The 13,612-nt window shown below is 45.4% G+C and overlaps 1 protein-coding gene across 1 annotated transcript in view; it reads left to right on the top strand.

The window, feature by feature from the left end:
- The window catches only part of CACNA1E (calcium voltage-gated channel subunit alpha1 E), an 81,300-nt gene that overhangs the window by 42,835 nt on the left and 24,853 nt on the right, over positions 1 to 13,612 (top strand). Inside the window, exons 22-25 of the mRNA XM_049635044.1 lie at positions 1,633 to 1,698; positions 5,806 to 5,897; positions 6,492 to 6,657; positions 10,860 to 10,987. Coding sequence (XP_049491001.1) covers positions 1,633 to 1,698; positions 5,806 to 5,897; positions 6,492 to 6,657; positions 10,860 to 10,987 — 452 coding nt within the window. The remainder of the gene's footprint in view (positions 1 to 1,632; positions 1,699 to 5,805; positions 5,898 to 6,491; positions 6,658 to 10,859; positions 10,988 to 13,612) is intronic.

Genomic DNA, 13,612 nt, shown 5'->3' with positions numbered 1-13,612 from the left:
CAAGGTGAATCAGCCTCTAGGTGACACTGTGATGGATAGGTGTTTCCTTTTCAGAACAGTCCCAGGACACAGTCTAGAAATTGTTTTCTGAAAGTCGGCTTAACAAAGGCTCCCTCTGCAAATACACAGCAAGGAGCCACACAATATAAACTGCCCCCTGGGGGCCATGGCGTAGCCACGCCCCCCCCCCCCCCCCCCCCCCCCCCGTGACCATAGCTCAGTTCTCCAACCAATGACTCCTACTTTGTTCTTCCCTCTTTATCCTTATTTTGAGTTAGAATTTATAACATGATAAGAAAGGAGATCAGAATAAATCTTTGATCTTTTCCCAAAAGCTGGCGGGGTGTGGTAGGGAGAGATGAGCTAGGGACTGGAGACCTTGGAGTATAGAAGGTAGAATAAGGGCAGAAAGTAAGCAGAAGGTAATAGAAGGTAGCGGCACCTCAAGTGGTAAGAAACCTGCCTCCCAGCCCTCTCCTTTCAGCAGACGGAGTCTTCACACGGCCCCTTGAAAGGCAGCCATTTCCCTTATAGATCCTGGGAGTCAGCACCTCTCTGGAGAAGGGATTCTCTAGGCAACTTGGTCGCATTTTAATTTTATCCTTTATTCTAAAGTCTATTCTAAAAGTCTCCCAAGGCTCTTCATTTAGTTAGCTCTGTTGATAAGCCCTGCCCTGCCCCTGCAGTCTGAAAGCCTTCAACTAGTCTCCTGGGAGGTGCATTGCACACACTCAGGATAGAATGGAGACTGCAAGCTGCACGGTCCTCCAGGAAGCTTCCTGAATGGTAAAGGAGAGAGGCTTCCATGTCAGCATGGAGATCACCCCCAAATCATAGAGCCCTCCCTGGCCCCCAAAGGAAATTTCCCTACATCCTCCCCCAGCCAGTTCTCTGTAGGTAGGCAGTTCCCTACCTCGCATCTCTTTCACTTGCCCCCTTCACCCCTACAATTGAAATGTTATCATCCCACAGTGGCAGTTAGCTTACATGATATGGAATTTTGTGCCACATGGCTTCATGGCAGAGTTTTGCAGTGGCTAACACTTAAAGGGCTTTTCAGAATTTTGCATGATATGTAATGAAGTGCCAGGAGGCTTAAACATTGGAAAGAGAGTTTCATCGGAAGATGAAGGGGAACTGATGAACAACTGAGACCCCTAGCTGGCTTCTTTGCTTCCAGATTCTCTATTATGGGCTTGGCATTGAGTGAGGGAGTGGGAAGGGGTAACATAGGTATATGAGGACCCAATCTAGGTGCTTTCTGTGTAATTTGCATCACAATTGCCCCAGTTATTAATATTCTGCATGCAAAGTGGGATGAATCTCAAGCCCAGGAAGTTTCCCTAGCTCTCCTTAAAGATCTGGGCCACACTTCTGGGTGAATGAACATTCTTGACAGAAAGTAAATGACAAGCCTGTCTATGGACAATAGCTTACATATTTGTCAGAGGACATGGACATCTGCAGAAGTGTGGCACTCCAAATCAGAATAGCCCCAGGGAATAGGGAGTCCCAGCCTTCCATTAAAATCAGCTTTAGGGCAAGAGTTCTAGTACTGCCTGTAACTGTGGGTGTGGAGCCTGTGAGCTGCCTCCCTTTGAATTTATGGTCCTATCTCTGCTTTCTCTCCAGGCCCTCCCCTACGTCTGCCTTTTGATTGCCATGCTTTTCTTCATCTATGCCATCATCGGGATGCAGGTGAGCTGGTATATTGGGGCCTGGTTGGGGACAGTGACAGATTGTTACTGGCTCACCAGCCTTAGCATCCAAGGTGGAGGGTGCTTCGAACCCCTTTTTGCCTATGGGCATGCTCCCAAGATCTTATTGCAATGTCACCTTGGGAATTTTACATATGCACGGTTCCCCACTCAGGTTACCAAGGTATTTGCAGTACAAATCTGGTACAGGGGTTTCATCTGAGGTTATCAGATCATGGTGCTGACTTACAAGTAGTGGGACTTCTGTGAACACAACAAAAGGACTAAAGCAAAAGTGACACCACTGTTCTTAGCCAGAGAGGTCTCGCATAAGACCAAGGAGGGGGTGAGGCTCATGATGATCCATTTCTCAGCATCTCCCATATTTGAGCTAGACCTAAAAGAAGGTCAGATGGTTGTTCCCTCATACACAACAGCACAAAATATATCTGAGTTAAGTCTTGAATGGCTGAGATTTACACCCTAAGACCTACCACTGGGAACAACTCAAAGGGATCCTAGCAGCCTGCCTAATCCTAGGGACACCCAAGGGCCATGTTTCCATCCTGGATATTTATGCAGGTAGCCAGAGGTCCACTGAGCAGAAGATGTCATAAGATCTTCCTAAAGTGACTGTCATTTGTGGCAGGTGGACTCCTACTATAAACAGTCAGTGACACATCCCATGAACATATCCAGTTAGATACACTGGACTGTCTGCTTGTTTCAGGGGGGCTAACTTTCTGACTTGGAGATGTTGAGACTAAAGCCTAGCATGGAAATTCAGCCAAGTGGCAGTCTCCTGCAGTCAGGCAGTCTGGCTGCCTTTGGACTGCCAGCTGCCTTCTCAACAGTGCCTGCCATCTGGAGCCACTGCACACATCTCCCATGCTTGCTGTGTCAGCAGCCTTTTGCCAAAGCATCTCTGAAATGTCTCTTCTTTATGCTCCTCTCTCTTGCATGCACTTCTTAATTTTGTTCATCTCCTAACTGTATTACTGGAGAGATTTTTGTTCTCCCAAAATACAATAGAATGTCAAGTATCAAAAAGCATGAGACTTGGTTGAGAAGTAGTGAGTTCTCCTTTAATGAAGATATTTCAGGAGAAATGCCATGATGGCGTCAGAGCTGTGCTGTAAGCAGAATCCCTATGGAAATTTACGATCAGCTTGATGATGTCTATTAAGTCCCTTCTAACTCTCAAATATTTGATTCTAGAATTTAAATGTTCTTGAACAGCCAAATGAAACTTAAATTTTTGTCCATGATTAAAATAGCTCTTACCTCCTTTCATCTTCAGTCAAAATAAACTAGAATAACACCATCTCTAGTAGTAAACTATTAGCATTATTGCTGATAATGATGATAATGCTATTTACCAATACTTGAATTCCTGGGTGTGCCAAACACTCTCCAAAATGTTCTAACCCCATTCTTCCTCCCTGTCTGCAGGCACACGCACAATACGTGACTAACGTATTTGAAAGTGATGTGAAAATGTTTATGGGTGGGTTTCATTGTCTCCATTGACGCTTAACATGGTTAAGTAACTTATAACATACTGAAGGTCCCAGTAAGTGGGAGAGCTGAGTTTAATTAAATCTCAGCTCTGTCTGCTGTACAACCCATATTCTTAGTGTACTACATGTTCTCTCTCCTCCCACCAACAAGCAAATACAAGTATTTATTTGACCTGTTGGTGGGAGGTGGGAGCTGTTCAGTCATGAAATTGTGTGCAATGTCTAATATCTTATTGCCCTTAGACTTCTTCCCCCAAAATAGGAGCACTGTTTCCATTACACAGGGACACAAATGGCTTTCCCACTGTGATTTGCCTTTAGAGAGCCATCCTCCTCCTGGTGCGTGATAGAAACCCCACACTGTGCACAATGCAGATACGTAGCTTGTGGCTAAAGAAATTGTATCTGGTATAGTCACAACAAAGTAGAGGGATCCATCCAAACAGAAAGACATAAAGGCAGGAGACCAGTATTGGAAAAATAAATAGGAACAGGATGAATCTGTGAGAAGAACCATTATTCTGAACTTTCACAGTCATCTTGGAAGAAGAGAATTTTGCAGAGGAATCTGAAGAGGGAAGGAAGGAGTAACTTGCTGGGTATGGGAAACAGTCCAGGGGCACAGATCATTAGGAGGTGAGGCTTTCCGCCTCAGCTCCTCCACTGACCAGCTCTACAAACTTGGTCAAGTCACCGAACCTCTCTGGGCCTTAACACCCTCACCGGAACCATAGACAAGTTGGATAGATGTCTTCACAGGTCATTTTATGTTCTAAAGTTCTGTGATTCCGAGTGAAAGTAGATTTAAGCTTGTACTTCTGTTAAGCGTTCTGGTGGGTCTCAGTATCTCTTCTTTTTCTTTCATGCCCTTTTGGTGTAGGAAATTTGGTCTGGGACAAGGACTAAGTGAAAAGCTAAAAAATAAAAAATGAATAAATAAATAGAAGGTGGGATTTTAAAAACTGCCTTCACAATAAATATGTATTTATACATTTTTGGCTTGATAACTATAGTCGATTCAAAACAGCTTCAGTTTCTTTGACTGTTACCCACACACCTCATGCAGAATCACAGCATGCCCTCCCACTAGTTGATAACTGGATAAGGTGTTTGAGAAAATCATAGTGAGGACAATTAATGGTGGTTTCAGGACTGTCAGAGGTAGAAAAAAACATTGTAAGTTGTGTGGATGTGATGTGATAAATTGCAGATGTTGGGCCAAGAGAGTGAAAAGGAGAGAAGGTGATGTGAACACAGGCATAAGGATGTATGACAGTTTCCTCCTGGGGTGCCTGGAACTAAATGTGGTTGTTGGGGATTTTTTCAGTTCTACTGTCTGTCTGTTTGTGGGCCCTCCACCCTCTTATCTTCCTCCTTCCTTTCTTCCCCTGTGCTGCCTACCTTGCCACTTCCGTTCTCCCTGAGAGACAAGTAGTATTTGGGTTTTGAAAAACAGTGTGGAGAACAAATCCCCAAAGCAGGTGTCAGTGGGAGTTACTTGAGTAAAATAGCTGCGGGCAGAGATCGTTCCTCAACTGCACATTCTAAAAACTGTTCGGGGGAAAAATGTGTTCCATTTAGCATATATTAGATAAACTGAAGTATGTTAAATATAGTCTGGAAGGTGTCTCAAAGGGCTGGAAAAGTGACCTGTAAGCCTTCAGTTGTACCATCATTGACTTGTAGGAATAGATCCTGATACCTGAAACATGGTTGGGAGGAAAGTCCATGTGGAAGGGTACCCCTCTCATCCGAAGAGACTTAGGGTCTCAGAGTTCAACATTATTCACTGTCTGTGGATAAAGATCTCTGAGTTTTCCCTTCTTTTTTTTCTTTCATGTGAATTTGCATGGTGACCACATTCTGGGCTCAAAGACCGAAAGCGGATTAGCAAATTCATTCTATAGCCAGGTCTGCCCATTCTTTCTCCTTTTCTAAGTATCCAGTTGTCCTGACTTTCTTCGTCCTATTGGTCTGGACTTTGCTTTGTGTGCATTCGTTGTCATGGACTCTAGATTATAGATGTTTTGACTTTCTGAAATTGGACTCTCTGGATGGAAACATATCCAAGGAAGATAGAGGTGCCCCTCTGTGACCCAAACCGCTTGCAAATTCCAGGGCAGCACCTGCCCAAGCTGTCAATCACATGTTCTACAAATACACATATTCCAATCATTACTACCTGAGACAGAAAGACAGGGGTAGCTCCTTCCCTGCACTTCTGTTATGGGGTATGTCTTTGATAGACTGCTTGAGTACCATGGTGACAGGTACCATGGAAATAAAAAGACCAAATTAGGTGTGGGAGGAACTATGTACAGGCAGAATGACTTCAAAAAGATCTTGCCTTCTATGGTCTTTGGTCCTCTCTGCTGCAGAAGAATATAATTACTTGTTCATGTCAGGCCAGGAGCATGGGATCCATCAGCCTATTTGGGTTTGAGTTGTCTGCTTCAGGATTGGGCCATTGGGAAAGGCCATGCATATAGATTTGCCAACCCCATTAGATGAGGTGCATCTAATATTCATATGCAGGACACATCACACAGCTCAAGTCATGCTCTTTGTTTTTTGTTTTTCTCTTCAAGGTATTCGGAAACATAAAATTAGATGAGGAGAGTCACATCAACCGACACAACAACTTCCGGAGTTTCTTCGGGTCCCTCATGTTACTCTTCAGGTATCTGGATGCAAAACTCTTATACTGTGGCTCTCTTGTCAAGGGAGACAGAGTTACTCTGCCTCCTCCTCCTATTTGTCTCCTTGTTCTGCGTGTTCTGATCCTATCAGGATGTACAGTAGACTAGAGGCAGGGGTGGGGAGGTCCAGTGCCTCTGAAAAAATGCTCTGATGACAAGAGAAAGTTTCCTTGACATCTTAGACTCAGCAGTTAGTTTGTAAATTGCAAGTTCAGAACACGCATGCCAGGACTCTGAGTAGGGAGGGTGGGGACAGTTTCCTGCGGACCAAATTCCATTTAAGGGCCGAAACCCTGGATGGCCAGGTTTATGTGGCCCTAGAGAGTCCCATCACTATCTCTACCACTGTCAGCAGAGACTCCTGAAAAGACAGAGAAGCAGTGGGTGAGGTGACAGAGCCCAAGAGAGACCTCCTGGGCCCTCTTCTCTGGATAGAAAGTACTGGAGGGACACTAACTGGTCACAAAAGGAACCTGCAGAGAAGAGAAAGGGGTGGGTGAGTTGGGGAAGAGGGCCAAGGAGAGGATGAGACACGCAGACCTGATACTACTAACCAAAATCTCTTTTGGGCTCAGGAGTGCCACAGGTGAGGCCTGGCAGGAGATAATGCTGTCGTGCCTCGGGGAGAAAGGCTGTGAGCCCGACACCACTGCGCCATCAGGGCAGAATGAGAATGAGCGCTGTGGCACCGATCTGGCCTATGTTTACTTTGTCTCCTTCATCTTCTTCTGCTCCTTCTTGGTGAGCAAACCCTGTGCTCTTGGCTTGAGATGTGGCCTACTCTACCCTATCCCGCCCCATCCTCCAAGAAACTCTTACTTATTTTGAAAGAGAGAGAGAGCAGGGAGGAGCAGAGAGAGAGAGGAGAGAGAGAGAATCCCAAGCAGTCTCCACACCATCAAGTACAGAGCCCGATGCGTGGCTCGAACTCATGAACCATGAGATCATGACCTGAGCCGAGATCAAGAGTCTCATGATCAACCAACCGAGCCACCCAGGTCCCCTCCCAAGGAACTTTTAAAGGCCAGGATCCTTAGCCGACTCCTGGGTGGGTGACTTCCCATGGCTGACACTGGACAGTTCTTGCTGCTTCTAGGGAAGGATTACTGTGAGAAGGAACAACAAGTGGAGTGGAGTTTAGGGAATAGAGTATTGAGCTTCATGTTGAATCTGTTGTGACCTGGAGTAAATCTGTCTTCTCTATACTTCAGGTATAGTATCTTACAGGGAGGACTAAGAATATCTTATCTCTCTTTTGGAGACTTTCAAAAGAGAAAAGGTACCTTGGAAATACAAAGTGGTAGCATTAATAAGGTAGAGTGATGACAATATATGATGTAATAGATGTGATCTCTCTTCTGTCATTTTGTTTGATGACAGTTGGCCAGCTTGAGAGGCATGAAAGGAAATGAAAGGAAATGGACTATTTTGGGCATTAGTAAATACTAAGTGATATTACAAATTACATAATACAAAGTGAAGCATACCCACTTTGAAAATGGTGAGAAGCCCTAGATGGCCTTCTTAATTCTTTTTGGGAGAAAGCATGAGTTAGCACACCAGCATCCAGACATCCCTGCCCTGCACAGTCATGGACAAGGTGCTACCAGATAGGTTAAAGGGTCGGTCTGGTGTTTCTGGTCACCCTGACACCCCTCAGCTTGGCTTTGCTGCTAATGTCACTCGCTGAACAAGTCTAAAACTAAGGCAATACCACTGAAAAGTGGTTAATTTCACAGCCGTGCAGCAAGTGAATTATCTCATGGCCAAGCGTTTCTACTTCCCTAAAGTGATCATGAGGAGATCTGCCACATGTCTAGCTCTCTGGTGTGGAAAAGCAGCTTGCAGGCAGACTTTGGAGGGTGGTCAGCAGGTTAACGTAGCAGAGAGTGAGCCAGCTAGAGACTTGGGTAGCCTGCCTTGTGTCTTGGCTTTGTTGCTGTTCTAGAATGGGCAAGACACTTTCCCTTTTGTAGCTTCTGTAAATGGGAGGGAAAATGAGTCGATATAAGGGTATTATTTTCATGGTGAGCGGGGATTTGTTTGAATACACTCTCTTCTTGGGGGTGTGAAAGGTTTTCAATGAAAAAGAACACAAAACAGTGTCTTAGAGGCCCTGGGGAGAAACTGTGAGTGGGTTATAGTCGCTCTGTCGGCTGGAGTCCAAGGGAGAAAGGCATACGGGGATATGAGTGCTTGTTGACAGGGCTGCTGTGGGGGTGATACGGAGCAGGTAGAAGGGCATGTGGACATCTCAGCTTTATCCTACATGGTGTAAGTGTTTAATAATAAATATTAAAAGAAACCAAGATATAACTGGAAAATTAATTAGAGACTATAAAGGTACTCAGAATTTTGAGATGGAGGGTGCTGCATAATTCACATTAATGTTATTTTTAAAGAGGCTATATTCAGGATGAGATGATCTGCTTTCAAATCTCAGCCCTGCATGAGACCAACTTTGTGACCTGGGGCAAGTCACACAGCTTCTTAATTCAAACCAACCACTCTAGACTTACTGATCTGCTGTGATGAGCCAGGCTGTGTGCTTGGAGGTGAGAATACAAATGTGTCCTTGGAGGCACATGTGCCCTCGAAGGGCTGATGATAATTAAGCCTGCCTCACAAGGTGAGAGGAGCATTAAAGCAAATAATAGGTGTGAGTGTGCACACCACGCTATAAAAGACTATACAAATATGAAGCGAAGATAATACTGTTTTATTAACATTAATAATAAGTACCTTGAAAGGAGTGTAAAACAAACGTGTGGCTATGTGGAAACCCCTTTAGAACCCAGGCAGTGATTGAATATATGTATTCACGGCGGCTCCAATCTCAGTGACAGAAAGAAAGGCCCAGCCCATGATTAGGTTCAGGTTTCATGAGACAGAACTCCCCGAATAACAGTGATTTAACCAAAAGAGATGTTTGTTTCTCTTGCACACCAGTGAAGTCTGGAGGAAGGCAGTACAGGCTTGTTTCGGTCGTTCCACAGAGTGGTGAGCACCCCAGACATCACCTCCAGGGGCTACACGGCTAGGCATCTGCTTGTATTCTAGGCAGTGGGACAGAGGAAAACAGAGGAAGGCAAGCAGGAATGAGAGTGGTTGTTAGGAAACAGCCAGCAGTCTGTCTGTATTGCGGAGAAGACTCCAACCACGTCCTGTCTCCAGACTTTCTCCTTATCTTATATGCCGTCTGCATATCTGGCACCTCCATCCACCTGGCCATTTTGCCTGGGAATCAACAGAGATCCAATCCTCTTGTCCCCTCAGGCAGTTCTGTCTCTCAAGCAGGACTCTTTCACTCGTGAAAGACAGGACACGAGGCTACATCTGGCCTAAGCAAAAAGGGATTTTACAGGCATATGTAAATGAAGAGTCTTGGGGCAAGGAGAGGCATTAGCAGGCTTGATCTGGCCCTCAGATGACATCACCAGGACCAAGTTTCTTTATTTATGGATCTCTTCCTCCAGGCTCCTCCCTGTGAGCTCTTTTCCAAACACCCCCCAGCCTCTGGCTCCAAGATGGCTGTAGCAGCAGCTCTAGACCCCAGTCCTCACACATTCAAGACTCACAGGGAAGAACAAGTCTATTGCCCAGAAGGTTCAATACCATTTTATTGGCCTTGATTGGATCACCAATCACTGTGGCCCAGGAAAATGGGGTTCAGTGGCTGATTGAGACCTGGATCATAGGTGATACCCCACTGAACCATATTAACTGGGTATAGGCGGCTGGGGGGATGCAGGGGGGGTGGTCCTCAAGAGACCAGATGTATAGTAAATGAGTTCTAGGCAGCCAAGAAACAATAAAACAGTGCTATTCAGGTGGTCTAGTTCTGTCAATACCATGTCCTTCGATTCTCCTATCTATACTACTCTCCTGCTACTGCCTTGGTTCAGAAGCACCACAAAACTCTCCCCTGCTTCCAGGGGCTCCTTCTGGATAAAATATATCTAGGTCTTTATCCTAGTTCAAAACCCTTTAGTGGATTCTGTTGCCTACTGCAAAATTGAGACCAGAAATGGGGGAAATATAGCCCGTGGATCATATCCGGCTTGCCACCTCTTTCTGTATGGCCCATGAGCTAGTGGTTTTTACATTCTTAAATGGTTAAGGAAAAAATAAAAGATGGATAATATTTCATGAACTGGAAATGATACGAAATTCACATTCATACCCCTTTCTTGTCCCATTGTAACCTGTCTGTGTATGCTTCTTAAAATGGCTCATAAAAAATTTTACACCATTTGTGTGTTCCTCATACATCACAGTCTGTGCTAAATACTAAGTCTTTAAGAATATTCAAGGAACAGGTGAAGGTCTGCTCTGTTTTAAGCAATGTGCTAGGCATAGGAATGTATCTCTGGACAAAACTTTCTTACTTCCCATCCTTAGCACCTGGATCTCTGCAGCACAGTGGGTGCACAATAAATGCTGTGCAAATGGTGTGCAAATAAGTGAGACAACGGGGTCTTGGAAGCCACTTCAGGGCGTGAACGGCTTACAGGTCTTCACACAGTAAGCCACGCAGTCAGCTCTAAGGCATCTTACCAGTTCTTCTGTTGGCTCCTTTTGTGGAGCAGGGTTGGGGGTGGGGGAGGCTAGAAGGGAGGATTGGTGTCAGGCCTTGACTTCGAGAATGTTGTCGCTCTTACTGCTCCCTCTGCTGCAATAACAAATTAATTGAACAGATAATGAAGTGACTCTTTTTGTGGGGTTCTTTCCAAATATAAAGTGGCATGGAAGAGTGAAATAATACACAGTGAAATGTGTGGAAATTCTGATGAAAACATGTGGCATTCAACAAGATGAATAGGGCTTTAGTTAGGAACTTCGGCCTCACACACTTTTGAATTCTTTATTGGCCTTGAAACCTGTTTTACTGTGTTAGGTTTGTTTGCACTACTTAACTCTTCTTCTCCCCCCATGCCCTCCAGATGCTCAACCTGTTTGTGGCCGTCATCATGGACAACTTTGAGTACCTGACTCGGGACTCATCCATCCTAGGGCCTCACCACTTGGACGAGTTTGTCCGCGTCTGGGCAGAATATGACAGAGCTGCATGGTGCGTAGGCCTCTCGACCATCCCAGTGGGGCCCATATCAAGGGCCTGTGGGGTTCCCAAGGAAGGGGTTGGAACCAGAGCCACCTAAAGGTCTGCCTGTTACAGAAGGAGAGGAGATTCCTCTCAGTCCTGGCCTGGGGAAGAGCTCAGGCCCTCAGATTGGCTCTGGTATCCAGCCAGCCAACAAAAACATAGCTTCTTTATCTTCCTTTTCCCTCTCATTCCTTCTGTGACAGGCCTTCCTTTTCTTTGCCAATCTCATCACACAGTCTGCACCTCAGAGTGCTTGGTTTCAATCACCAGAGGGGCTTCCAGTAATCTTTTTCTTTTTCTTCCCTACCAGTGGTTAGTGGACTCCTTTGAGTCATTGGGGCGGGGAGAGGGGTGGGTTGACAGGGGCTTCTGGGCCAGAACATCTGGCCATCACAGTAAGTGACATTAGCATTTTATCTCACTCATCCCTCTCAAAAGACATGGTTTGAGATTGACTAAAATTATGTAGAAAACTGAGCAGGCTGTTCTTCCAACTGATCCCCTAAACACTTAAGGATTTTTATATACAGAATTGAATTAAATGGCAGGAATTTGCATGAATAACCTCCCCCGATTTCTTTCACCGTCCAGTATTTCTCAGATGATGTGCCTCCTGGGCTTCCGAGCAGGGGTTGGCAAACTTCAGCTTCAAGGCTAAACATGGTCCACTGCCTGTTTGTGTGAGTAAAGCTTATTAGAACACAGCCATCCACTCATTTATGTATAGTCTGTGGCAGCTTTCACACCATAAGGAAGAGTTGTGTAGTTGTGACAAAGACAGTGTGACCCTCAAAATACAAAGCATTACCTGATCCTTTACCAAATAAGTTTGCCGATCCCTGCTTTAGAGGACAGAAACAGCATTTTGGCCCCTCACGGTTGAGGACAGGGTGACTATTCTATAAGCACTTCCTTCACAGGAACTTTTCTGTCCCATGTCATTTTAGTTCTAGGATCTTACCTCACCAATCTACCCATTCTGGTCCCCCTCTGAAAATACTACAAGAAATGCCATCCTTCACAGGAATGGCCCACGTTGCTTCCACCTGGAGCCCCTTCATAATCTGAGACTCATCCTAAAATCTTCCCTCCTGTGAGGCTGTTGAACTTGGGTCAAATGTCAGAAGAGTGAATCAGAATTCCTCTTCCCCTCAGTAATTATTAATGACTTAGGGCACAGAGTTCCCTAAATCCATTCCTATTACGATGGCTGAGCAACAGCTTTTCCTCTCTGGATCTACTTTCTGGTAGATGGGCTGCTTAGAAAGCCATGGGTGCTGTGCTAGAGGGAATGTAGCCAGGGCTTGCATCAAATCAGCCCTGTGGCCTTGGACAAGTCACTTAACTACTCTGAGCTTCCTCATCTGTAAATGGTGTTGATACCTGCCTGCTTTGAAGGGTGGTAGTAGGGATGATATGAAATCATGTATGTAACTGTTGTTATAACTGACAATAACTATACAGGAAAACAACCAGAAACTATGGAAAATTGGTTTGGAAAGCATGGATGGCCATGGGATTGGGAGCCTGAGAAGGGATGTCTTCACTCAACCTGAGAGGAGAACTGCTAGCAGAGAAGTTCATTGCTCACCTGGCCTCACTCAGGTGTCTTTAGCTCTCTGAAACCACAGCTTCCTGTGCTTTCATATTATCTTGGGACCCAAATACTATGTGCATTAAATGTGTTCCTCCCGACTCATTCTGGCTGCTGGGAAGAAATGATTCCATGAGGACTAAAACAAACAAACAAAAAACCAAAAAAAAAACCGTGAGACTCAGATATAGGAGCTGTGAGAGAGCAAAAATAGGATGGAGAATCTCTTCTGCTTTGAAATTCACAGCGTCATGTTCTGGTTAGAGTTTCATTGGCCTTCTTTTTGGGATACAGGGGAAAGAACTAACAGGGATAACGTGAGCCAATGTGTTCAAAAAGAAGACTCATACAGGATGCAGGGAACACCAGCCTATAGGCAGTACCAACCCACCCGCATCCCAATCTCAGTAAGAAACAAAGAGCAAATGGTTAAATGAACTTCCTCTCAAGAATCAAGAGACTTGAAGTACCGATGAGCTGTTATTTAGAAAAAGAGGAGGAATTAACACCAAAATCAAAAAAAGGCTGGAAAGAGTAAAGCTGGGGCAAAGCCTCACGTGGCTGCTGTCAAGGACTGGATGCTCAGAGGTGAACATGTGTGTTTATAATTTCCAGTGGAAACCGTGGTCCATACTGGGATGTTGCTTCCTTGTTGTGGTCTCTGAAAGAGCAGATGCTGTAGTTGCTGAAAAGGAATCAGTTGTTGATTCTGTCCTTCTCACGGAAAGCCAGGACTCTCTAGCAGGCCCTTGTGAAAGAAGGTTGGCGAGATAGGTCACCTTGTTCCTGGAATTCTGGCTGGATCTGACCAGGCTGCCTGTGGGCTGGCCGGCAGGAGCAGAGCCGGAGGGAGAGTGTCCATGGCTCCCTCCCAGGCTGCTCTCCCAGCACAGATCCACGCGGGCTCCCACCGAGGGAGCAGAGCTCGCCCAAGCTGAACTCGGGAACAATATGCCACCAAGAGAAGCAAAGCCCTTTGCAAATTCCCTTGTGCCAAC

The sequence above is a fragment of the Panthera uncia genome, chromosome F1 (genome assembly GCF_023721935.1).
Source record: "Panthera uncia isolate 11264 chromosome F1, Puncia_PCG_1.0, whole genome shotgun sequence".
Classification (NCBI taxonomy): Eukaryota; Metazoa; Chordata; class Mammalia; order Carnivora; family Felidae; genus Panthera; species Panthera uncia.
This window is presented reverse-complemented; position numbering and strand designations above follow the sequence as displayed.